The following is a 26,964-nucleotide window of genomic DNA, read 5'->3' on the forward strand; positions in this document are numbered from 1 at the left end:
ACGCAACCGCTCCTCCCTCTGCACGCGCTCCCGGAAGCCGCGCCTCAGATCCCGCGCCTCGGCCCCGCCCCTGCTCCGCCTGGAGGCGGAACTTCCGGCTTTTCCCGGAAAGTGGGAGGGACATGGTGCCTAGGGAACCTGGGCGGAGGCGGAGGTGGAGGCCGGACGGGGAGGAGGCAGACACGGGGCGGGGCAGAGGCAGGGGCGAGAGCGGGAGGCGGGATGGGAGAAGGCGGGAGCGCGGCTGGGAGGAGGCGGGAGGGGAGGCGGAGGCAAAGACAGAGGCGCTTTGAAAGGTGAGAGCTAGAGGATGACTGCCTGCGGGTTTCTGGCGGGAATTCTCTCCCGGCTGCTCCCAGTCTGATAATTAGTGTAGTGGTGGGGAGGGGGAGACGCCCAACATTTCGCAGAGCCTAGGCGGCGTCTTGCGACAAGAAGGGGAGCGGTCGGCGCTCTCAGTGTTGCGACCCGACACCTCTTAGCTGTGCGTCACGGACGCAGGAAGGGGCCCATGGGTGTCCCCTCAGACCCTGTCTGTGGAAGCATAGCTCCACCGCTGTCTCCTCAAACCCTGACTAAAGGAAGGAGCACAGCTCCACGGGTGTTTCCTCAGACCCTGCCTGTGGGAGCACAGTTCCACGGGTGTCTCCTCAGACCCTGACTGTAGGAAGGAGCACAGCTCCACGGGTGTCTCCTCAGACCCTGACTGTAGGAAGGAGCACAGCTCCACGGGTGTCTCCTCAGACCCTGACTGTAGGAAGGAGCACAGCTCCACCGGTGTCTCCTCAGACCCTGACTGTGGGATCACAGCTCCACGGGTGTCTCAAACCCTGCCTGTAGGGGCACAGCGCTCCGTGGATGTCTCCTCAGCTGTTTCCTGGGACCCTTATCTGTGCACAGACCCTCCTGGGAATTTCTCTGCATTCCCCTGAGTGCACAACCCGTTCCTGTTTCTTGTCTTTCCAGACCCTTATCAGTGGGTACACAACCCTTCTACAGCTCATGCGCGGTCTTGGTGAAGCTGTATCAAAGGTTCCTGCTTCTATCAACACCAGTCCCTCCATTTTGGAGGCCTCAGCACCCACTTCCTGTATCTGGGGAGTGAGTCCCAGAGAGAGCCAGGTTGGTAATCACGAATGTGATCCTGATTTCTTTTTTCTTCCATTTGGTCCTCCCTGCTGGATTTAGGGAGTCACATCCCTCGTCACGGATGCTATTGAACGATCTAGTTATCCTGGATACAAGGCTGGCAGGACCCATTCTAAAATTGTAATACAATTTTAAACAGAATCATGCATGTAGCCCTCAAATCCTTTATTTCCCGGTTTGGTTTGGATGTCCCAAGTAATTTCATAAGATTGTGAGTTCCTTGGGAGCAGAGACTGCGTTTATTTCTTCTAGTAGTACCCCTGCACCAGAACATGTGCTGGCATTTTGATAAATGTCCAATAACTCTTTGGTTTATAACATTTCCCCTCCACCATATAAAAGAAAACTTAAAGGAGAGTTCATGTTTTTACAAATTTCATAAATTAATTCCTCCTGATAGAATTTTCAAAAATAGTACAGGATTTGTACTTCAAATCTGAGCTGAGTAGCTATATCATCTTCCTACATTGTTTGTAGGGCAAGTAGGGGACTTCTAGGTTGGTTTCTTGATTAGGAAAAGAAAATGTTTCTTCTGATAAGAGATTCAAATAGCATCAACACAGTGCCTTCTTTTCCCTTGACTTCATTTTCTCATTTTTGTCCCTAAGATCACTCACCTTTTTCCTCTGCCATTCTTCCCTCCCCAGATAATTTAGTAAAGATATGCACAATTTAAAAAGAAGAGCTAACCACATTCAAAACCTCCCTTTTGTTAACAGGTTTATTTTACCTTATTGATGGGAATGACTTTTTAAATAGGGCAGAAGCCCTGGCAAATGTGCATTTGGCCAAATGAAACTTTATTAACTTAAATAAAATATACCTTCTAAAATGGTCAAAGTCTGCGGTTTTACCATGGAAATTTTTGCTTTGGACCCTGCCAAGGTTTCTTTCTTTAATTTTCAGTTTTGATGTCATCGAAGAAACAGTAGAGGGAGGTCTACGCTTCCCATCTTTTCTGCACATTTTTTTCTTCCCCAATGGATGATTTTCAAACATTTCTGATAACCCATGTGAACTTCCATTCAGTTACATAATGTTTAGAAAGCATGTTTGTTAATGCTCACCATTTTGATGATTATTTTACAAAACTAAAATTTAGCATGAATAAGAGATAAAATACTACTTTAAAGTGTTAATTTTTACTACCTGTACATATGCTATTACCAGCAGTTATTGCGTAGCCTTGGACGGGGAATCAGGAGACCTGGTTTCTAATCCCTGCTCTGTCACTAGCAAGCTTTGTGATCTTCGGTAAGTCATTTAAACTCTGTGTCCTTGTCTTAATATTTATATATGAAGATTAACACTATCTTCCTCATCAAGGTTTAAAAGTAAATACGAACGTATACTGATCAGTTTTAAGTAGAGGTGGATTGCTTTTATGCCATCATTATGTACAGTCATATGTCTTGATAGTATGATAATCTTAATTATTTCCAATGTCCTAAACATTACCCAGTGAAATAAATGTGCTTTGGGCATATTTTAGTTTTTAAAGAGCAATCTCATGTATGTGAATTTGTTTTGTGTACTAAAAGAAAATTATCTTTCACTTTAATATTTCTTACTGTCCATATTTACTTTCATGTATCTAATAAAACTATATTTGTCTTTTTATTGAAGGATTTTTACTCTTTCTCTCAATTCAAACAAGTGTCCTAGAAAGCCATAACTGTGTGCTGCACATGTACAAAATTGGCTTATGAAAAATTATATGTGCTTAAATATTTCTTTACTATATGACTTCCAGACATAAGCTGCCTGCTTACTCTGGTGTTTAAAAAAAGAAAAATTGTTCTGAAACTGTTGAAATTAGGTGAAATATTAGAAAACAGTGGGGTATACAAAAGGCATGCTTTGAAGAATAATCTAGGAGTGTTTGTAAGGTAATTTTCATTATTCATCTCTCTTGTTTTTATCTTTTTGGCTTTAATATAACCCGTATGTAGATTATAACCAAGTATAATTCAAATAGGCCATTGGTTTACTGATGCGTTACTTACTATTATGCTTACATTAATTATATCCTATAGCAGATATTATCACAAAGCTATATTTCAGCCTATGCTATACAGATCATTTTTTTAGTGTATAACCTTATAATTTCTGCTGTTCTGATTTTATATGAAAAGTTACCATTATAGGGAGACATACTACCTCATAACCATACCAGGATTAGTACAATTAAATGAATGATACACTTTCCTCTTCCAAGTAGTAATTTTGGAACACTATAAATTTGGTCCAGCAATGCCAACATTGCTTAAAATTTTTGACTTTGTAGCTTTGATACTACCTTCATAGTTACACACTTTTTTAGTATTATCCATGACAGTTAATCTTTATTTTATAAACATTTCTTTTTCTTTAAGCTTCACAGGTTATTTTTGTTTTAAGGTTATACTATTGCTTTATCCTTTTATATTATTATGAGTAGAAAGACAACAAATATGGGCTATTGTAGAATATTGTCATAATAATTTTTATAAGCTCCTATACATGTATTATGAGGTCATATTACTTTGTGATTCTACTTCTGTTCCTTGGCAACCACAAAAGTACATATGTGTTATTAAATTTCTAGTTATCTTACCTGTTTGTAATTTAGTACATGCTTGTGATAAGTTTAGTGAAATATACTTTAAAAATTTCATGAACTGACAACTTTGATTTTTCTTCCTTGTAATATGTGCTGCTTTACCATTTTTCATTTGACTATGTTATTGGATTTTTATACTTTCTAAGTGTAGTATGACTCCATTTCCACTTCGATAAGGAATGTAGAGGCTTCAGTCTTATCAGATAGCTTATCTCTCAGCACTGTATTGTCATCTCTGTTTCATATCAATTCCTGTATTGTAACTTTGTCCATGTACTTGATGGAGCTTTAAAATTTCATTTTATTTCTGTTCTGAATTAAATCCTTCTTTGCCTGAGGATGAATCATCTTTGTAATTCCATGTATGTGTGTGTTGAGCACATATGTGCAATGCGTGTGAGTCGGCTTGCCAATGCAGGTATTTGTGGAAACCAGTGGTAGAGGTAGAGATATCTTACTCAATTGTTTCTTGACATTATTTTTTGAAACAAGATTTTGCACTAACTCTAGAACTTGCCATTTCAGTTGGACTAACAGACCAAGAAGCCACCACTTAATATTCACCTGTCTCTGTCCCCTTCTGGGTTGTGTGTGCACTGCCATAGCCAGTTTTCATGTGTGTGATGGAGATCTTAACCCAGGTCTTCATGCTTTCATGGCAAACAGTTGACCCACTAAGCCACTTTCCAAGCCATTTTCTTTGTAATTTCATTGTTTTCTCTTCTTCTCTTGCTCCTGCTAGAAACCGTCTATCCCCTTTCCATGATACTTGCTAACTAAGTATAGTATGGTCATATCAGCACCAGTTTCATATGCACCACACTAACTTGTCTGAAATTATTTTGGTGAACTAACTGCCTTACTAATCTTTATCTTGACATTTCTATAACTTTATTTTTATTATTAACACTGACTACTTTAATTTTTCTTAATTATCTTTGTATGCTTGACTGAGCTCAATACAGTTTTCTAAAGGATACAAGACCATGATTTTTCTGTGTATTCTTTTCAGCACAGCATAATTAAGAAAAGGTATTCAAAAATTGATAGTTGTTCAATTAATTATTTGAATATTAACTGTTCTGTAATTTTTTTAACTCCAGTATCTGATGTGATTTTGCCTTTGTGAACTAATGAATCTAAACTAATGTGTACCTTGTATTCATTGATGTAACCTGGTTGTCACTGTTATGTCCCTAATAACTTTATTTTATAGAAGCTTAAGTGAAAATGGTACATGCTAGAAGGCACGAAACAAGAAAAAATTCTAAAACCCAAGTACCAGAGCAAAAATCTCGAGTCGATTGGCGTCGGACTAAGAGAAGTGTCTCACAGTTATTTGATAGTGACGAAGAGCTTGATAGTGACGAGGAAATTGGCAGTGATGAAGACCTTGATGGTGGGGAAAGTATTGACAGTGACGGAAAGCTTGATATTAGCAAGGACTCTGGTATTAATGAAATACCAGAAAAGGAAACAGAGCTTAACTTAATCAAAGTTGAAAGTGAGAGAAGCAACAGTAAATGTCATATGAATACCAGCAGTAGTTCAGCAGATGAAGAAGAAATGAACAAAACCAAACATAATGACTTACCAGATGATGAAGCTCACCCAGGTCAAGCAGAGGGTCATCACAACAAACTCACTGGACAAGTCCTAGAGGAGGATGTGGAAGATGAATGCATCAAGCCAGGAAAAAGAAAAAGGCTGTCCTCTGTGATGTATGACAGTGATGAAAGCGATGACAGTGATATCCTAGTTAGAAAAGCAAGTGCTAAGCACCCACGCAGGGTGGTCGAGGATGAATGTTCTTCATTGGAAATGGAGCGAGAAACTCCTGAGAAATCACCAGCTGCTCGAAAGAGAGAATACCACCAAAAGCTACAGGAACTCTGCGAAAGATCACGCCAGAAACAGAGACACAATAGTGGTAGAAATTGTGAGGTGTGTTTTATTTTGTTCATTTTATTGTTGAATTTTTACTTAAAAGTAGGTTCTATAAACATTAAAGTACTGACCTGACTCTATTCTATTTTCAATAAGGCTAGAATTTTAAAATAAGCATCCCTGAATGTTGTAATGTATTTAATAATAACATTTTGCTGTTAGCCCCACTCTCCTTTGTTGTTCTGTGGTATCTTTCCCATTCTTAATGTTTAATTTAAACATTTTCCCAAACATAGCCAAAATTTATAGTTCTTCAGTCTTAAAAGTTCAGTATTGGGTTGGGGATTTAGCTCAGTGGTAGAGCGCTTGCCTAGGAAGCGCAAGGCCCTGGGTTCGATCCCCAGCTCCGAAAAAAAAAAAAAAAGAACAAAAAAAAAAAAAGTTCAGTATTTAACTTTAAAATGTATGCTTTTTTTTCTTTCAGATTTAATTTTAAAGCCATGCTGGCTGTTTTAAAGGCACAATATTTACTGACATTTCTTTTCATTTAATTAGAGCTCTGAAAAGGACTCTTGTTCAAGCACTGATGAGGATGAGGACGATGATGATTACGGAGATGCTGAAAATGAAGATGATTACATGATTGATGATTTTGTAGTAGGAGATGAGGAAGCTGATGAAGAGAATAAAAATCAAGGAGAAAATCTGACTACATCACAACTGAAATTAGTAAAACAAAATTCTCTTTGTAAGTTAAATATAAAGACAAGGTTTCTGCCTTGTTCAAATCATTATATAATGCATCAAAACTTATTAATATCATCTTGTAAATCATTTATTTGATTAGGAACTGTAGTTTTATGTTTGGGTATTTTACATTCAACAGTATGAGTTTATTCCAAAGATTGCAGGAATTCATTTCCCTTTTATACTATTGACCCCCAGCAGACAAGCATTTACTTTCATCAGGCTAACTTTATCATTATTTACCACTGTAAATACAATTTAAAACATATTTATTAATTAATATATCATTAGAAAATATATTTTATGGTAACATTTTATGGCAAATAACTGGTTCCAAAGGGGGGGCAACTGCCATTGTTTTACATACTTTGAAGTACTTTTGAAGATATGTTTTAAGTTTACATGTATGTATGTGTACCTGTGTGAGTTTATGCTCACTATATGCTTGCATCAAGAAGCAAGAGGGCATTGGAATCCCTGGCATGGGATAAGGCAGTTGTAAGCCTCCTGATGTGGGTACTGGGAACCTGACCCTGTTCTCTGCAAAAGCAATAAGCACTGTGAGTCACTTAGCCACCTCTCCTGCCCCTTAGAGATCTTTATTGTTGATCTTACTAGAGGGCAGCTGGCTTCTTGTGTCTAGGCTGCTTTCAGTCTGTTGTAATGTTGTGTTGTTGTTGGAGTGCACAAGACAGTTTTGCCTCACACTAATATGCAGCTGGAAAAGGGAAGAACATTTTTCTACTGTTTCCAAAATAATTGTGGATATTCTTATCAGATAATGTTAATATACAAAAGTTTGACCAATGATAATTTTCTGAAGGCTTATGGTCCTATGGAAGCTGAAACCACACAGAGAACTTTGAACACTCATAGTACAACCCATTGGCAAGCTTGCATTTAATTGGCTATTTTACCCATACCTGATTTTATTACAGGACATTGGTCATTTCAAAAATACTGTTTTACTGAACTACATAGATACTCCATATTTTCACATATATCACTGTATTTTAATTAACATCTGTTAATATGTTGGTTGCATCAGAATAGTCTTATAATATTGAGAAGCTATCGTATGCACTTCATACAAGTTTTTCAAAACTGTAATTTCTACTTAAAAACTGGCTTTATTTATTGGCGTCCAACACAATAAGTTATAATTAAAGTTTTGACAGGATTGCTTGTTCCTTCTTGAGAAAACATTTGACAAATATTATTCAACTTGTCATTGTCCTTTGAAGAGAAAATGTTTGCTTCATGACACATGAAACATTACCCCAGTTATAACAGTTGCATGGATGAATTTTCCTCAGAAACCACCATTCTGTTTTGGTATGCAGTAGAAGTTTTTCCAACAGAGTACTAAAGGATGTACACATTAAAATTAATGAGAGTGGTCAGTTTTGCTGTTTCATCAAGGGTATGCCTAGGTAAATAGATAATTTTTTATCACCAGAGCCTCACTGTGGTGACTGCCATCATTGTTAGTTGTTTGATGCCAGTGCTCTGCTTTTTGTGAGGGGCAGCTGTTTTGCCATTTGTACTTTGCACAAGCAGTGAAAATATCAGAAAAAATGTATTTTAATATTGATAACTGTGGGGATCTACTGGTATCTTTAAATAGACATTAGACAGCATAGTTACTCTAAAATTACTGTTTTTTATCAGGGTTTTTGAATTTTACACAATGAAGCCTACCAAAAATAGAAAATTCTCTGTCTCTGTCTCTCTCTTACTCTCTCTCTGTCTCTCTTTCTCTGTCTCTCTCTCTGTCTCTCTCTGTCTCTCTCTCTCTCTCTCTTTCTCTCTCTGTGTGTGTGTGTGTGTGTGTGTGTGTGTGTGTGTGTAATTAATAAAATTATAGATAAAAGAATTTGAGAAGTAAGGGTACATTTCAATATACATATCACAAATTTGATCCCTATAATTGTACGTAAGTTCAAAGATTGTTATCCTGATGTTTTACAACTCACAGAAAGAGGTTGATATATTAAAGAATAGATTCTTCCTCAATAATTATTTTAGCAAGTATAACATTTTGTATAACAAAATTAAGGATGAGTTTGACTTATATCCTACAACTTCTAATGAAACCGTAGGCTGACAAATGATTCCTGCTTTAAGAAACTTGGCAAATTAAGGAAGAAAGAGAGGCATTTCCAAGTTAACCCTAACTTTCTTGAATCAGCAGGTTCACTTGCCACTCGGGTATTTCCATCATAAGAATACTCAATTAGAAGATATACCATCATTATGGATTCTTTATATAGACTGCATCAAATAAGTGCAAGACCAGTGTATGTAAACTACTTCTAGTTCCTTCCCTACCTACTCCTTTCTGCTTACTGTATTTTAATGGCAGTTTGGGAATTAGAGAAATGTTGAATGAAAATTAGAGCTGTCATTCCTCATTCACCTCCATTTTTCTTTGTTATTGATGTCTTACACTGGTTTGATATGTTTGTTACAAATGATATAATTGATGATACTGTCTTGATACATTAAACTAATTCATAGTTCACATTAGAGCCCTCCTTTTGTCTTGTACCTTCTGTGGATTTTGACAACTGTCTAGTGACCTATACCTACCATAGTAATTTCAGTGTCCTAAAATGTTCTTTATCTGTTGTTATGGTTTATGGGATGTTCTATGCAGACTTGTGTATTTGACTACGTGGACACTGGTGGTGGCAGTGTTGGGGGTGCTGTGAAACCGTAGGTGGTGGTACACAGCCGGAAGGCAAGGCGAGTTCCTAGGGAGCAGGTTGTAGGAGTCACAGCTCAGACTCTGCTTCTGGCTCTTCTCTCAACTTTCCCTTCACTGCTTCGCTGTGACATAAGCAGCCCCATGCCTCTGCCTACACAGCTGCAAGCTGTTCTTGCAGTCATGAACTACACCCTGAGACAGTTAGCCAAAGTAAATCCTTCCTGCCTTAGCTTACTTCTTGTCAAATATTTAATTACAGCAATGTGTAAAGTAATAAATTTACATCCTCATCTTTTCCTCATAGAAACCCAGAGGAAACCACTTATTCTGCTTTGTTGCCATAGTTTTAACATTTTAAGAATGTCACAGAATTAAGAACACCACAGCATGTAAATTTTCCTATTGGTTTCTTCACCCAACTATGCATTTGAGTTTTTCCCCATGGCTAAACAGAATGCCATAGCTCGTTTATTTTCATTGCTAAGTAAAAATGCATTGTATGGCTTTGCCACAGTTTATGCACTCACGTGTTGAAAAGCATCTTGTTTCCATATTTTAGTAATTGGAAATAAAACTAATAAACATTTGTGTTCAGGATTTTCTATGAACATGAGTGTATCTCACTTGAATAAATTGTAGAGAGTGCTGGGTTTACTTTTAATATTAAATATCGTTTAATATTAAATATCTTTAACTCAAGGCTTTGTATCTCACTTTCTATGCAATCTGTTTTATTTTGTGTATTCTGTACTTGCAGTAGTCTTATTCAACAGGCTGTGTTTGCTCAACTGGTAACAATATTCTTGTTCTTCCTCTCTTGAGTTGACATGTTCTGTGAGCCACTATTCTCTTTCTATTTGTTTCCTGTAAACACCGACACTGGGTAACCTCTGCCTACCAACACATTCTTCGTTTCTTATGTTAACCCAGTGCTCCTTTGCTGTGGTTGGTCACTATCACTTCCTGAATGCTCTTCTTTTGTAGCTTCTGTATTACAACTCTCCCCTGTCTTTCCTTTGTATTATTGCACTCATCTTTTCCCACTTCACCACTCATCTTTTGTATATCCAAGGACTCATCAACTGCCTTCATTTTGCTTGTACTTAGGGAAGTTTGCCACGACTTAGGCCTAGTATATAGGCAAAAACTCCCTAATAATTAACTTCAGGCAAGATTTCTCCTGAGATAAGGTCCAAATTTTCATCAACTTGGGAGTATGTTTGTATGATTATCTTTTAGACATCTTGAGCTCAATAAGTAGAACACTAAGTAAGATATATTGTAAAAGAGTTAGAGTAGTAGATCAACTGTAGTCAGGGTGGGTAGATAATTTCACGCATTTATCAGAACTGGACATCAAAAAAATATATTTTTTGGCATATAAAAAAAGCCCAATGAAATAAGTATCTGATTTCTGAAAGAAAAGACTAGATGTTTAACTATATTCCCTCTTTGTTGTATTTCTATCCATTTATCTTTTTCTTTTTAATTTCTTCTTATTTAATTTAAGATAGGATTTTATATTGTTGCCTAGGCTACCCTAGAGCTGCCCTAGAGCTCACTGTACATAGTGCCCAGCCTGATCACAAGCCAAACCTGAGGTTCAGTCTCAAAAAATTCAAGGATTGTAGTCCTGGGCTACCATCCCTAGTCTTTATGACACTTTATAGGAACACATTGTGGTTGGGTAGGTAATTTAAAAAAAACATAGTATCTAAAAATGTCTGGATCTTATAGACTGAGATAAATGCCAATCATAACTACAGTTTTGTAAATGTCAGAGCTGATAAAACAAAAATTTAGAGTTTATGTGTATTATGAAATGAACAGTTTTAATTTATCAATTTTATGTCCAGTGAGCTTGACAAAATTTAAGCAGTGTTAAGCCAAGGAATGAAGTTATAAAGGTTGCTGTAAGTTAATATTATACATTGAGAAATTTTTCTCATTAACCAATAGTCTCTATGATGAACAGTGAATACCCCTTTGTGACTTGGTTTAAGTAAATACTGAAGTGGTATTTCCAGATTTATGCTGCTAACTTCTACAATTCATACTAAGCGCAATTTGGAGCTCCTAATTCTGCATTCAGCATACAGCTGAAAAATCGAAATTGATCATCAATTGTGGTGCACACCTTTAATATCAGTACTAGTAGGCAGAGACTGGTAGATCTCTGAATTCAAGGCAAGCCTGGGCTATATAGCAAGTTCCAGTCCAGCCAGGGCTACATGATGAAATCCTGTCTCAAAAATGAGAGTGGATTGTCAATCAGTAAAGACTAGGGAACAACAGGAGGACATTTGTCATTTCCTCATCACCTGCCATTTGGTCAAGAGTTACATCTACTCCACTTCAGAACAACTAGCTTCTTCCTTCATGATGAAAACGTGACAATCAAGTCTTCATCTCTTTTCATCCGCCTTGTAAACATCTGTTTATACTTACAGACTGCAGTTTCCATGAAAGATACAGAAAGGTTAAAGGGCAGGTATTTGCTCACTATATACTAGACCTGCATAGTTCACATGTGCATGGTTAGAAAAAACAAAAACACTGTTAAGTGGATGGTAAATGTTGCATTATCTTTTTAGCATGCTGTGCTATCATATGTTTAGACAAAACTGCATAGTAGAAGTTAAAAAGAATACATTTCAGACAAGCACTGCATCATTACAATACTGGCAATTTAGAGCAAAAGAATAATCAACTTAGTGACCATATAGCAGTTCATATAATTCTATCAGTACATCAAAAAGGAGCCTGAAAACTGTTTTATTGCATTCAATATACATATTTTTAAAGGGTAAGGTTTTTAAAATTGCCAGTAGGAACCCTTCTTGTTTACAGAGCCATATTTTCTAGTGAGAACCAACATTATTTATAATGAAACACTAGAGATGCTCTTTATGAAATGGAAGGGACAGAAAGGTTTCCTACTTCAGATGTTCTTGAGCAGTGTGCGAAGATGTAAAAACAAAACGAAACTACAGATGAATGGTCTCTGATTAAGAGTAGTCCGTGTGTGTGTGTGTGTGTGTGTGTGTGTGTGTGTGTGTGTATGTGTGTGTGTGTGTCTATCTGTGTGTCTGTGTCTGTGTGTATATATGTGTGTGAGGGAGGTTGTGGGGGGAGGAGAACTGGGCTTTAATTTCAATTCCCAATCCAGATTATGTATATTTAAGGGGTTTACACATTATTTCCCACCTCCTATTACTGTTGTTTCCCTTGGATGCAGTAGACACTTGATACGTCCTTTGATGTGCTGAAACATTTCAGTGACTGTAGAGGAGACAGGCAGAACCAAAGTGGGCTGATGGACAGCTGACCCTCAACCTTCATTTTGACCCTTCATGGGGATGCCTCTGATTTATTCAGTTTGGTTTTAGAGAAGAACAAAAACTATATAAACTACACTAACCCCATTGTCCATGTTGGGAAAAAATTCCTGCTTAGGCTAAGTTTATTGTGGAGTAGATAAAGGAGAGCTGGCATGGAAAAGACGTTTGCACCTGGGATGATGACATATTTGTGTGTCATCATGTGCGTATAGCCACAAACAATAAGTTTCTGGCTTAAGCAGTGATTCAGATGATAAGGGAAAGAATATGAGTAGTTTAAGACCAGTACTGTATGCTGAATTTCTGGCTGTAGTTTTCTACCCAGATTCTTCTTTCCCTATGTGCATGCATCTGTGATGAGGAACTGTTAAAAAGACAGTTCCTACTCTGCCTTCACTCCTCATGCTAAGTGTGTGCTTTAACTCCATAAACCAACCAAGCTATGCACTTCTTCCTAGAGAAGTATTAATAAGCTTTCTCTTGCTCCTTGAAATAAATTTAGTGCTAGCAAGACCAGGTTTGGAAAAGATAGCCGAAATAATGTCATCAGAACCTATTAATAGTACATCTCCAGCTCTATGGTATTCTAGGAGGCTCATCCTCCACGGCTATCCAAGAGAAGCTGTTTTCAAATTAGTAAAAGATCTCAGAAATGTGGCCAAAATAATAATGAACACACAAAGCTCAATTAGCTCCTTGCACACTAGAAGTAAATACTTACATGATAGAATTAAGGAAAATTCCTTCCACACTGACAACAAAATGTAGTTCCTAAGCCCAAATGTAAAAACTTGACTGGCTTTGTAACTAGAGAAACACTTTCTGTGAAATAAGGAAGGCAACCTAAGTAAGGGGGAGACATGGATGGTCTGAAAGTACTGTACACAGTACTAGACACACCACCAGAAGGCTTCCTTCTAAACTTAGTTTTTGACATTCACTTAGAGGAACAAATTCATGAGGATAAAGTAAACTTTGAATAAAAATAGTAGCTGGAAGGATCTTTTCACTCTAAGATATAAAAAGTTATCATTTAGTTGAAATAAGTACAACAGGGCAGAACTGACATGAGAAAACATCAAGATCAGTAGGAAGGACACATGGTGCTGAGCAAAGTCTCAGCAGATGTGAGGATACAGGGAAATCAACAGGCTACTGAGACATCAAATGGAACATGGGGGATTGATTGCTACCTGAGAAAAATAAAATCATAATAACAAGTTTGACCTTTTATCCTTTGCACATTGAAATGGTCATGAAGGACTGGAGCCATGGTCTATAATAGAGTACATGCATAGCATGCAGGAGACCCTGTGTGCAAACCTCAGTTTTGCCAAACAACAAGAAACGAATGGGGTTTGGGGGATTAACTAAATCTCCACAACTATTCCATAGACATTCATTCCATGTAGGGATTAGAACTAGTCCTGGAAGAATCCTGAGCCCAAACCTCGTTCTGTCTCTTCCGTTTGTCTGTGGTCTTAGGGACCTTTTCCTACTAGGTGAGAAAATGGAGCTTTATATTATCCAATTCTCAAGTCAACTCTGTCTGAAAACAAATACCAAATCTATCACCTGTGCAGGGAACATGAGCACAAAGACTGGAGGACACAGCCGGAGACGCCTACCATTTAGCTATAAGACCGTAGGAAAACTTCCATCATCCCTCAGTTTTCCCTGCTGAAAATAAACTAGGGGTAAAGTATTTCTTCAGTTAGCCCTTTAGAAGTGATGCAATACACATAAGTGTTTTGGGTGACGCCTGGTATCTATTCTCTCAGCTGTGTGATTTTTTTCAGTTGGAGATACCAGAACATTATTCCAGCACTGCCCACCCATTCAGTCAAATACAGTGACACCAGAACCTTCTTTCTAGGGAGATTCTTATGAGCATGGTTAGGAGAAAGATAGTGTGGTTAGGAACTAAAACACCCAAGAGATGTGGACCTCTGTCCTTGCCTTTCCTCTTATCCCTGAAGAACTTCCCAAGCCTTTGAAATGTTGCTGCAGCTCTTAAAATTTCATGGCCAGTGAGTAACACTGACTATCAGGACTTTCAAGATTAGAATGTTCAGTGAGGGGAAAAAAGCTCCATTTCATTTGCCTGATGGTCCCAAAAGTGAGTCCCAATGTGAGTGAGTTAAACTTTTTCCCAACATGCCTCTTAATAATCTCCAGAAGAGCTTTTCCTTTTAATTTGAAAAGAGGTATATGGGGTTTGGATGAATTTAACTCAAAATTATTTACCAACTCTTTACTATATCAGCATTTGATGAAAGTCTAGTCAGAAGGGAATTCTTTTGAAGTATTACTGCATTTTACTTTCAATTAAAAGCTACTGATTTGTGTGTGTGTGTGTGTGTGTGTGTGTGTGTGTGTGTGTGTGTGTGTGTGTACAGTCTTCCCCTTGGATTATTCCATCCTCTCTCCTCCTTCTTCTATGAGGGGCATTTCCCCTCCCCAACTACCTCCCTCCCTTCCTGCCCAGACATTCCCCTACACTGGGAGGTCCAGCAGAACCAAGGATTCTCCTCCCATTGATGCCCAACAAGGCCATCCTCTGCTACATATACAACTGGGGCCTTGGGTCTGTCCATGTGTACTCTTTGGGTAGTGGTTTATTTCCTGGGAGCTCTGGTTGGTTAGTATTGTTGTTCTTATGGGGTTGCAAGCCCCTTCAGCTCCTTCAAACCTTTCTCTGACTTCTCCACTGGGGACCCTGTTCTCAGTTCAATGGTTTGCTGCTAGCATTCACCTCTGTATTTGTCAGGCTCTGGCTGAGCCTCTCAGGAGACAGCTACATCAGGCCCCTGTCAGCATACGTTTCTTGGCATCAGCAATATTGTCTGGGTTTGATGGCTGTATGTATATGGGCTGGATCCCCAGGTGGGGCAGGCTTTGAGTGGTAATTCCTTCAGTCTCTTCTCCAAACTTTGTCTCCATATCTCCTCCTATGAATATTTTTATTCCCCCTTTTAAGAAGTATCTGCACTTTGGTCGTCCTTCTTCTTGAGTTTCATGTGGTCTGTGGATTGTATCTTGGGTAATTGTTTGGGCTAATATCCACTTATCAGTGAGTGCATACCATGTGTGGTTTTTTGTGACCTCTTGGAATTTTCAATGGTGATAGGTCCTCTAAAGTCTAAGACCTAGTGGAAAGCACTTTAGCAACTCCATGGAAGGAGTAGAGACTTGAAATTTTCCTGAAGGCATCAAAACCTTACACAGTCCTTTTTTAGCAAACAGAAGTACAACGGCCTCTCTGTGTTCAGTCCATTCTGTCTGCTGGAAAGAAAAATCCCAATCCATTTATCATTTCTAAAGGTATATCCTACTTTTTTCTTCAGGCCCTAGCTAAATATCTTCCACATTTCCAGTCATAGTTCATACGCACCTCCAGCAAAGCAAGTATTCTTTGATGACCATTTGAGTCATGGGAGGGAGGATTTTCTAGAGAACATTTCCATGGCCCATAGTAAGGTGTAGTCCCAGAGTCACAGGAACAGCAGCAGTGCCTTGCCTGTCACCAGGATAAGCTCATGTCTGAGTGTGGGTTACAGAGAATATAATGGCATTGTAGGCAGAGTGTGGGAAGGAGAAGGCACAGCTCCTTAAAGCAGTGTTGAAAATCCTACATCTGTGACCCTGTAAAGGAGAATGGGGCTGTCATGCCCACTGAGCTTTCATTGAGTAGCAGTTCCCTGGACCACACCATGTGTAGCCCATTATAGGCTAAAGCATATTAACCAGTCCACTTGGGAGGCTCGCTTGCCTTTTTCATTCACTGTAGTTGATAATTAATTTCAAGTGGATGTGGATTATTTTGATTTTTCACAGGGTGTATCTCTGTGTTCTCTGAAGAATTTTCCCTTAGGAAATCTGTCTGGAAACATTTTAGATTCAGGAGTGAACTTTGTGATACTTATAACAGTTTCTTAGCTATGTCCTAATAATTGCTTTAAATTAATTTCAGATTCTTTTAGTGACCATTACACTCACTTTGAAAGAGTTGTGAAGGCTCTTCTGATCAATGCTTTTGATGGATCTTTTCTGGAAACTTTGTATGGTAAGTTCATAGTATCCCTGAAACTTTTTTTTGTTTGTTTTGTTTTTAATTTCCCTAAATAGCTTTTGAAACTGGATGGAACTAAGCCAAGACAAACCATTCCTAAATCTTACCAGTTGTTCCTTCTGAAATAAATGCTCTATAAGTGCACTCACATGAATGGCTTGCTAATATTATTTGAGATACATAGATGGCAAGTATATGACAAGTCGTTGCTCCCAAAGTGTCTACAGTAAATTGTAGAATATAAAACATGCGCCCCTAAAGCATAAGGGTGCCTCAGCATTCGTGTTCTTTATCACTTACTTACCAAAAGACACATGCTGTTCTCTGCTTTTGTGCCTTGGTCCATTCTGTTCTCCATCAGAATGTAATTCTATTTTTTTTAAATTACAGATAGTCTAGGTAAGTGTACAGAATCTTTTTGATGTGAAAGCTGTGAATACTTTTCATTGCCTCACTCTTACCAGTCTCATCCTGAGTATGGTTGTACCCATACATGTGAACTCTTATGTCAATGGACCTCTACTTCCTTGCCTTACCAGAGTATAAGAAATTAAACTTTAAACAGACACAGCACAGACACTGACATTTAATAGAATATATTTTGTGCTGAATACCTATGAGTACTTAAGTAAGATTTTTATTAATAAGTTATAGGAAAATGATTTTTAAATGCCATCTGTGATCTAGGCATTATTTGAGGATTAGTAATGACTTCAAGACATTAGATTTCTACCTTTTGTGGCTTAGAATGAATCAACAGACACTGAGTAAATAAGTAGATAGCATAATATGTGAAACTAAAACTAGATTGTACCTCTGTGGAAATATAAGTACAGAATTTAACAATAATAAGAGAAGCTAGTATCTATTAGATAGATGTCAGATAGATAGGTAGATAGATAGATAATAGATAGATAGATAGATAGATAGATAGATAGATAGACAGACAGACAGACAGACAGATAGATAGGCAGGCATGCATGCAGACAACACACAGACAGACAGGCAGACAGAGTCTTAGGTAGGCTTTCTATTGCTGAGATAAATCACCATGACCCAAAGCAACTTAAATAGGAGAGAGTTTATTTCAGTTTATAACTCAGGTCACACTCCCTCACTGATGGAAGTTAGGTCAGAAACCTTAATGCAAGAACTGAAGCAAAGCATAGAGACTACTTAGTACTGGCTTATTACCCATGGCCTGCTCAGTCAGCTTTCTTATATACCCCAGGACTATACCACCTGTCCAGGGTTTGCCCCACCAACAATGGGCAGGTCCTCCTAAATCAATCACTGATTAAGAAATTGTACTGCAGACTTGCCTAGGCAAGTGTTATAATCTTCTCAGCTGAGAGCCCCTCTTCCTAGATGGCTCTAACTTGGGTTAAGTTGGGTTAAGTCCCTCTTCCTAGATGACTCTAACTTGGATTAAGTTTACATCTAGCCAGAGCAGATAGACAGGTAAACTGTAATATATGTACAAATAGGAGTATATGGAGACTGCATAGACCGGTCAAAGAATGTAATGAAGAAGTAGCTTTTAAACAGAAACAATGAGTAAGGTGAAGGTATTAGTTTGCTTTATATTTCTGTGATAAAAGTACTGACCAAAAGCAATATGGGAAATAAAGATTTATTTGGTTTGTGTATACTGGGTCACAGTTTGAGGGAAGCCAAGGCAGGGACTTGGAGGCAGGAACCAACGCAAAGGACATAGAAGAGTGTTGCTTACTGGGTTGCTTGGCTTACTCTCTTATATAGCACAGGACTACCTGCCCAGGGGTAGCACTACCCACAATGAGCTAGGCCTTCCCACTTTCATTATTAATCAAGAAAATGCCCGTAGAGATTTACCTATAGGCAGTCTGATGAAAGTATTTTCTCGTTTGAGTTTCCTTCTCCCTACATATGTCTAGTTTTGTGTCAAGTTGACAAATACCAGCCAGGACAATTGGCCCCTTATCAGTTTGATACACCAGTACATTTCTGCTACACCAATGTTGAATTATATTGCTAATTAATAAACCCCTGCAGCAGGTTCAGTGCCTGCTTCAATGCTCTAGACAAACACACAGCCTTTAATTTTAATATGCCTTAGACAGCTCAATAGCTGGGCCACTGCCTAACCTCCACGCAGTTAATTCCAAGTTATTACTAACTAATTCTATGTCCAGCTTGGCTACTCTGGTCCCGGAGGGTTGCCCAACTGAGCCAAGTGCTCTCCCTGTCCTTCACATGGCGGCCATGCTTCTCTGTCCTGCACTCTCCTCCCTCCACACTCTCTGGACATGGTTGATCTCACTTCTCCTTTCTCCTCTCTCCTGGTCCCAAGCCTGGGAAATTCCAAAAACCTGCCTCTGTCTGTCCTTCCCAGCTATTGGCTATTGGCATTTTTATTTACCAATCAAAGCCAACTAGGGGCAGGTTCCCAGAAGCTATGTGGAGACACTTGTATAAGCAGCTTTGGGGTCAAAAATTAACATTAGAATTCAAGCAGCATTAGGCCAAACCCTCTACACCAGACCCTCCCTTTCTTGTTTACCTACAAGCTTTCATATTATTTTAAAAAAGAATTAATTCTAGCTTTTAAACGCCCTACATTGTTTACAAATTCAAATACTCTAAGTTCAGTCTTTTTAAAACATTTAAAGTCTCTCTCAAAATTCAAAGCCTCTCTAAAAGTCCAAAGTCTCTAAGCTGTGTAAAATCAAAATCAAAAGACAAGTCAAATATTTTCTTTCTCCAAGAGAAGAACCAGAGAATATTCACAACTAAATAATAGCAGTACCAAGGTCCACCAGTTTAAATAAAGTTCAGTGTCAGACTTCTGGGACTCATGATTTTCTGGGCTCCAATGGGGTTGAAAGGCTATTGTTCTCTGGCTCTATTACCCTCAGTACACACAGCCTGTCTCCTAGGCTCAGGCTGGCTCTATTCTATAGTAGCTATTCTGGTGGTCATCCTATGGCACTGGCTTCACCAGTGTGCTGGAGGCTCTGCAGTAACAGGTCTGTATCTTTGCCAGTAGCCTCTCCTTGGCTGTCTTCAAGGACTCTTCCCAGTGCCACATGGTGCCAAGCCTCCACTTCCCTCTATGACTCCTTCATGCCTTCAAAACTAGTATTGCCTCTGTGACTCCTGCCTGTCATTCACTTTGGCTACCTGCACATGGTACACCCTTGGCCCCCCTCAGACCACATCTGTGTTCCGAGCCTAACGAAATGCTTCCCAGAAGACTGCACCTCAGTACTGCTGGTCTCTTTTTTACAGCCCCCAACGGACCACCACTGCAGATTCCTAATTCAAAGCATTATTCAAACAGCCCCAATAGAGTCTATACTTAACTGAAACTTCACAAACCAGGCCCCCGTTGTCTATATTACTCTCAGCATTCTTATCTTTCAGGACCCTGCAGAACAGCCCATTAAGCTCTTGTCCAGCCCAAACATCTCTATAATCCTTCCAAAACAACATGACCAGTTCTAGCACAAAAATATTCTACTAATGCTACCAATGTATGTGTTAGTTTGCTTTATATTACTACAATAAACTACCTACCAAAGGCAACTTGCAGGAGAGTGTTTACTGGCTTATATATACTAGGTCATAGTCCACTGAGGGAGGCCAAGGCAGGAACTCAAAGCAAGACCTAAAGGCAATAATTCAAACAAAGGTCATAGAGGAGTTCTGCTTACTGGCTTACTTTCCATGTTTGCTAAGCCTACTTTCTTATATCATCATGTACCTAGATAGTTATGTGTCAAGTTGACAAAACCCTACTAGGACACAAATACCTATATCTGTTGTATGCTCAGGGCCATAGTAAGAGGTAGGACCATTTAAGAACAACTAGGAAGACAAACTGTCATTATAATGCAGTGAGTCAGCAGTGAGGGGAGAAGGCAGCAAAGGAGGAGAGAGTGAAAAGAGGGGCACTTGATTTATCATCTAGTCTTTAAATCTGTAGTGACTTAATAAAACATGAGAAGTTTGTTAACTAAATTCACTTGGAAATTCCTGAAGAGAGCAAAAAGGTCCATCACAGGCCATGACAAATATGTGTAAATTGAGAACAAAATACTAATCAAATTAGGAAAGCAAAAGTAACTGGTGTTCTCTGAGGAAATAAGGGGAAAGACACGGCAGAAAAGATGTTTCCACTGTGTTGGCAAGGTTCATGGTGGATGCATGGATGGAACCAGCCACAGAGCTCCTTAAAATGTGATCAGTAAATCAGCGGCCATGCAAGTTGGTTTTAAAGGAAGAGCTACATGTTGTGTGCCAGCTTGTTCATGTGGCTCCTTGTGTTATTTGATATATGTAGTGAGGATGAGAAAGTCTGAGGACTGTGAAGGATGACAGAAACTGCCCTGTTTCACTGCCCCTGAGCTTCCATGAAATGAAGCTTTTATTTCATTAAGTATTCATTAATTTAAAACAGGTTCAGCTATCCAGCCATTTTTCTAGAATTCAAGCACAGTGTTCAGTTGATTCAGTATTTCAAGTGTTCTATTGTTTTGGTTCATTTGCTCACAGCTGGCAAGAGGAAGAAATCCTATGCACAAGATATGTTGACATCTCTTCATTACTTGGATGATCGCTTTATTCAACCCCGTCTGGAGAGTTTAGTCTCTAGAAGTCGGTGGAGAGAGCAATATAAGGTATAGAGTTTGGCTTTTACCTCTGATACAAGCATGGGGACAATGGCCTTCTCAAGATTCCACATCCACCCAGATGGAGTCATTTTCTGAAGTGCAGGCTTTCTGCTTTGTTGAATAATAACATTTTAGTCTCGTCTAAAGGCTTTAATTATTTTAAGTATCCACACTAATGTCTTTAATAATTAAATGGTTTGAAATATTCTGAACATCTCTAGGGCTTAGCCTGTTTTAAAATGAGACTATCTTATAAGATGTTTCTTTCAAACTTCTTTGTCTATGTGGCTTTTCTTTCAGAGAAGAAAGCCACATAGACAAAGAAGTTTGAAGGAAACAGTGTTTAACTTGTCCAGCATCTGTATTGGAGTAATTTTCTGAGCACTAATTTATGAATTTTTATCTCAAGTTTTCAAGACAGGGGTTTAGACAGCAGTATCTCCCAAAGTAGTGTGTCCATGAGGCTGCTTCTTGTGAGACGCCTGTTATTCCTTCTACTGCTTTTAAGTAGTTTACAGTGTGTATATGTTTGAAGGCTGTATAAACGTATATGGTGTGCATGAATGAGGACCCTTTCATGCCACAGCCCACTGTGGAAGGGGAAAACTTTCAGGAGCTGGTTTTTTTCCTTCCACTGTAGGTTCCTGGAATCAAACTCAGGCATATGTGACAACAGTTAACCATGAGCCATCAACTAGGGTCCTGCTTAGGATGTTTGTTTTCCATAAAACAGTGTGGAAAACACTGACTTACGTCATTCTCTAACTTTCCATTTTATAATTCTAGTAGTTTGGGTATTTTTTAACATTTTAAAATTGGAATTACAGGCTTATATTTTATCCTCCAGATTTGTATTTTAGTGTATCTAATGGCAGAGCACGAACTATGTGATAGTTAAAGGTATCCCAGCCTTAACATTCTATTCTCTAGTGATTAATAAGAGGAAACATGGTAAATAATACATTCAAATTCCTTAAAATCTCCCTAGCACTTAAATTAACTTCTATACTCCTTTACTTCAGAAGATTGAGGTTCATCAAGAACCCTTCAACATGAAGTATGCCTGACGATAAGAAATGCTTCAGTTTGGGGAACAATCAGGGCTATAAACTCTAAGATTTTAAGTTCAATGATGGCTTGAATTTAGAACTACGATATATGTCTTTTTATTTCTAGATTTTTAACACTGCTAGATCCCCAATTTATTCCCCAGATGTAAAAAAAATAAAAAATAAAAAATAAAGATCATTTAACATTTGACAAATGATTTACATGTGAAATATATTTTATAAGTCCAAAAGGAAAGAGCTACTCTCTCCTCCATTTCGCAGTGAAGAAAGTGTAACTCAGAATGTAAAGTTCCACAGTTAGTAATTTCACAGGCCAGGATTTAGAGGAGTCCAAGACTCTTGGGTCTATGATATATTATGCTTGGCCACACTGGCAGGTTATGGTGAATTTAGAAAACCCACAGTGGAATAACAGGGTACACAGAATTATGAGATAGATGATCCAGGAAGATCTTAGGGTACAGTAGTAACATGAAGAAAGCTCACTGATGTGACCCAGAAGAGTGTCTATCTCACTTCCATGTAGAGTCTGTTCTGCTCACTGTAGTCCCTCAGGAAGCCAAGCTGTTGGAGCTTTCATCACAGTGTGCTGCACAGCACACAGAAGCAGGGAGGCAAGAGGGAAGAGCACTAGTCTGGGTCTTAGTCTATTAGTGACATGCTGTGAAGTTTGAAGACTGTGACAGGTAAGTCAGACCAGTGCTGTTGATCATACAATATGAAAAGGATCAGTGTACCATCCAGATTGGTGTAGGGGAAGAATGTGGATTAGGAACCTCGCTGGCAATATATTCAGTGTGTTCATTCAAGTGTGTTATTAAAACACACTGCTAATGGAACAGTAGTGACTAGCACAGGCTGAGGACAAGCATGATTACTCATATGTAAGTGGCTTCTTTGCTAACGTAGTTTGCTTGTGCAGACCAGGGTTTCTCACATGCTCTGCTCATTGATAATCAGTCACTAGATGATCCATCAGTGCTGGACATGGAACATTAGTAATTTCAAGATGCTTATTTTCACATGACAAATCAGGTCCCTACAGGAGGATGAAGTTATTTCCAGAATGTTTTCAGGGAAATGTGATTTAACTCATGCCCTGAATAGTGAATGTAACTTTCTCAATTTTTTTTTTTTTTTTGGTTCTTTTTTTCGGAGCTGGGGACCGAACCCAGGGCCTTGCGCTTCCTAGGCAAGCACTCTACCACTGAGCTAAATCCCCAACCCCAACTTTCTCAAATTTTAACTACCTTAACTAAACTCCAATTTCACTTATCCTGATATTTTGTTGCTCATTTTCCTACTTTACTTAATAACTCATTGATAATAATTAGAGATGAGACTATAGAATAGAAGTGAATTGAAGCCTATTGGAAATACTAGTTGGTAGTAATTTTAAGTAAAGAGATAAATGAAACTACTTGTTTCTCTTGACCTTTTTTTATTGCCAAGGTTAATAATTTTTTCAATTTAAAAATACCTTCGTAAAGTAAGAAATGTCTTTGGTTCTTGTATTTCTTTCCAGTGCTGTCGAAAACGAGTTCTAATTTGGAAACATTTATATTTGACTTAATCTTCTTATATCTCATTGTTGTCAGGAGCGGGTTGAAAGCTACTCTGACTTAAGCATCCACTGGAAGAGCCCCGAGAACTGTGGCTGCCAGGCTTGTGGGCTGCATCGCTACTGTAAATTCTCAGTGCGTCTCTCAGGAAAGTTATATAACACCCGGACGATGGAGACAGATGACTTCATGTCACGTGACAAGCAGGTACCTTTTGCTAATTTCTGCCTTTGCTGTTTATAAAACTCAAGCTATATAGCTTGTCCTCTAAATAATTCTCATGAACAAAGGAAATACTACAAAGAAAAGAATACAAGGAAATCTGGTACATTTGATTTTCATTCGTTTTTTTAGTATGCCACTGATATTAAGCCTAGGGTCTCAGTTTGCTAAGCAAACACACACCCCTAACCCCAGGGTTCAATTTTTGAAGGTAAAAAATGTGTTTGACCTGCATATTCACCCCTAATTCAGTGAGATGAAATCAGTACTTATTTTTAATCTCTAAGTCTTATTATAGGATGGGAGTGGTGAGGATTGTTACTTAGGCAAGAGAGGAGCAGGGCTGCCTTTGAAGTTCAAAGAAGAATATGACCCAGGTCAAACCCTTGTGTCAGGTAGCACTCAAATTAATAGTTTATAGGTAAATAATTGGAGATGCCTGTTTATCTTACAGTGAGAGAGTTCAGAGAGCATTGTACTTCAATTTAGACAATATATGGTTTGTCAGTATCTAGAGCAATTATTTACCTGATTAAGATACTGTTAAATTTGAGCATAGAAAAATAATTTCAAGAATAAGTAATTGCTAGGCATAATTGTGGTACACAATGTTAATCCCGGTACTCAGGAGGTAGAAAGAAGCAGGCATAAGCTGCTTGGTCTACAGAGCTAGTTCCAGGACAGCCAGGGCTACACAGAGAAACTGCAGCTCAAACAAACGAACAAAAACCCCAATTTTTTAAAATAGTTAATAGATAAGAGTGGGACAGTATAATGTGAATTCATAAAAAGTATAGAATCCGAGTTTTCAACCTTGTAAGGAGGGTGCATTTGTAAATACATTGAGCACTTCCTCTAGTGACACTGCATGTCTTTCTAGGATATGTGTTTGGATGACACACAGACCTCAAATTGTTGCTAAATCTTCCATTATTAAAGTGGAGGAAATACGACTTATTGGAAAGTATGATTCAGGGTACTGTTGGGCAACAGTTGACCAGAATGCTCTAAGCAATACAATAAAGACAGGAAGACTCATTTAGAAGTTTTAGTCTTGGGAGTTGGATTTATAAGTACTTAGAAAAATGTTCATTCTCAACTTAAGAACATACAACTAAAACCACTTAATATTCAGATTGATAGCTTATAAATTACCAAAATATTTTTAAATCACTTGTTGAAAGACAATCTGACCAACATAGCTTAAAAGTTTGAAGGCTTATGAAAAGTAAGATTTCCAGAGGAAGAAGGGTCTGGTGTAGTTTTCAAATACTGTTGACTACACTGCTAGAGTCACCGTAGTCGCTATGACTTTACCCTATGAATGTCAATTCAATAAAGCAAATGACATGATCACAATGTTCCCTGAAGCATTATTACTAAGAAGGAGGCACAACGTGGGGACACTTGGTGGAAGACATTAGAATAGTGACATGAGAGTCCGCTACAAAAGAGTGTGCGGCAGGATATAGTGTCATTCAGATAATGTTGTCACTAGTACTTATATGTCTGTTTTGAAATGATGCAAGGTGAAGTAAAATTTCTTCAATTTTATCTTTAAAAGTAAAATTATTTTATTTTCATTAACTCACAAATTAACACAACACAGAACCAATTTAAGGAAATCACTTTAACACTTTTTGCTGTTGTCATTGTTTTGGCATAGAATTCAGTGGTTTCCATTAAACATATAACCTGATTCCATCACTGTCATGACACCTGGGGCTTCACTAGTCATCAACTGGAATGATTTTCAGACTTCAGGTTATATGTTTGTAGGTTTTTTTAAATACACTGTGTGAATTTAGTGTATGTCTCTTTAAGTCTTGATTAGTGTTTCTAAAAGGGTGGAGTTATTTTGAATGTGACAAATGGATCAAGTTATTAAAATGAGTCAGAGTTCTATTTATCTTCCCTCCAATCTAAGCACCAGTATTTAAATAAACAATGTATATTTGTCCAAAAATTTTGCGAGCGCTTAAATTTTATTTGAAGAAAGAACTATTTCCTCAGACTCTGCTTCACACTTTACATACCTGCTACCCCAGCTAGCCTTTATATTCAAGTCTTTTAGTAAAGATTGTTCGTGGGGAGGGGGGAAGAGAAGAAAGGAACGTTTACTAAAGTTATTTTCTATCCTATGGAACTACTGTGTCAGTGCCTGCAAAGAAAGTAAAACATGGATGTATTTATATTTTGGGGCTTAAAGAGACTGTCCGCACCTCTGCCCACTGCCCTCGGGTTATTCAGAAAGCAGTTTCTCTACTTTGTGATTGTGCCTATAGTTATATAAAAGGAAAGCCTAGGCTTCACTAGGCTCTTTCTGAGGGTGTAGTGAAGTACTATTTATTGATAATTTTCTTTTGCCTGACTTGCCAGAGATTAGCTTATTTGAAAGAAAGGATACACTTTGACAGAAGATGGATTTGCCAATTCACGGAATGAGTAGTTTAGTTTCAGCAGTGTTATGTTGGCTGAGAGGCCTTGGGCCACAAGAACATTCCCTCCTTGAAGGAGAAGAGCAAGTTTTATATCAAACTTAGTACATGAAAGAAACACATTCATAAGACCCCTTCCCCAAAGCAATAGATACAGAAACGGTTACCAGAGTAGAAGGAAAGGGTGGTGGGGTGATGGGTGGATGGTCGGAGTGACTCTCCGTTCATTGTACAGGGAACATTAGGAATACAGTTGTGAATGAGTTGTCACCTGTGCTGGGCGGGCCTTCCAGCTTGCCTTTGACTCATCCGTGTTCTTGTCTGCAGCTCCAGTAAACACTGTGTGTTAGACTTAGGTAACATGGTTTCTTTGCTCTGTTTTTGAGTGCTCCATCTCAGAGGAATAAATGCTTGTTCAGAAGAAGTCACAGGACATGATGAAGTGTCCAAAATGCGTCACTTAAACGTGTGTTAAGCCCAGCTGCTATGCAGCGATCAGTACATACCTT

General features: G+C 38.5%; 1 protein-coding gene across 4 annotated transcripts in view; it reads left to right on the forward strand.

The window, feature by feature from the left end:
* The first annotated feature begins 240 nt into the window (after positions 1 to 240).
* Positions 241 to 26,964, forward strand: part of Ccdc82 (coiled-coil domain containing 82) — a 38,258-nt gene continuing 11,534 nt past the window's right edge. The window contains exons 1-8 of one of the 4 annotated variants that reach the window (XM_087560773.1): positions 241 to 708; positions 745 to 1,122; positions 2,320 to 2,403; positions 4,968 to 5,695; positions 6,194 to 6,386; positions 16,410 to 16,502; positions 21,045 to 21,169; positions 23,832 to 24,002. In XM_087560773.1, coding sequence (XP_087416899.1) covers positions 4,982 to 5,695; positions 6,194 to 6,386; positions 16,410 to 16,502; positions 21,045 to 21,169; positions 23,832 to 24,002 — 1,296 coding nt within the window. In that variant the 5' untranslated portion in view covers positions 241 to 708; positions 745 to 1,122; positions 2,320 to 2,403; positions 4,968 to 4,981. 4 annotated transcript variants of the gene reach the window in all.

Source organism: Rattus norvegicus, chromosome 8 (assembly GCF_021556685.1).
Source record: "Rattus norvegicus strain SHRSP/BbbUtx chromosome 8, alternate assembly SHRSP_T2T, whole genome shotgun sequence".
In the NCBI taxonomy this organism is placed as follows: domain Eukaryota; kingdom Metazoa; phylum Chordata; class Mammalia; order Rodentia; family Muridae; genus Rattus; species Rattus norvegicus.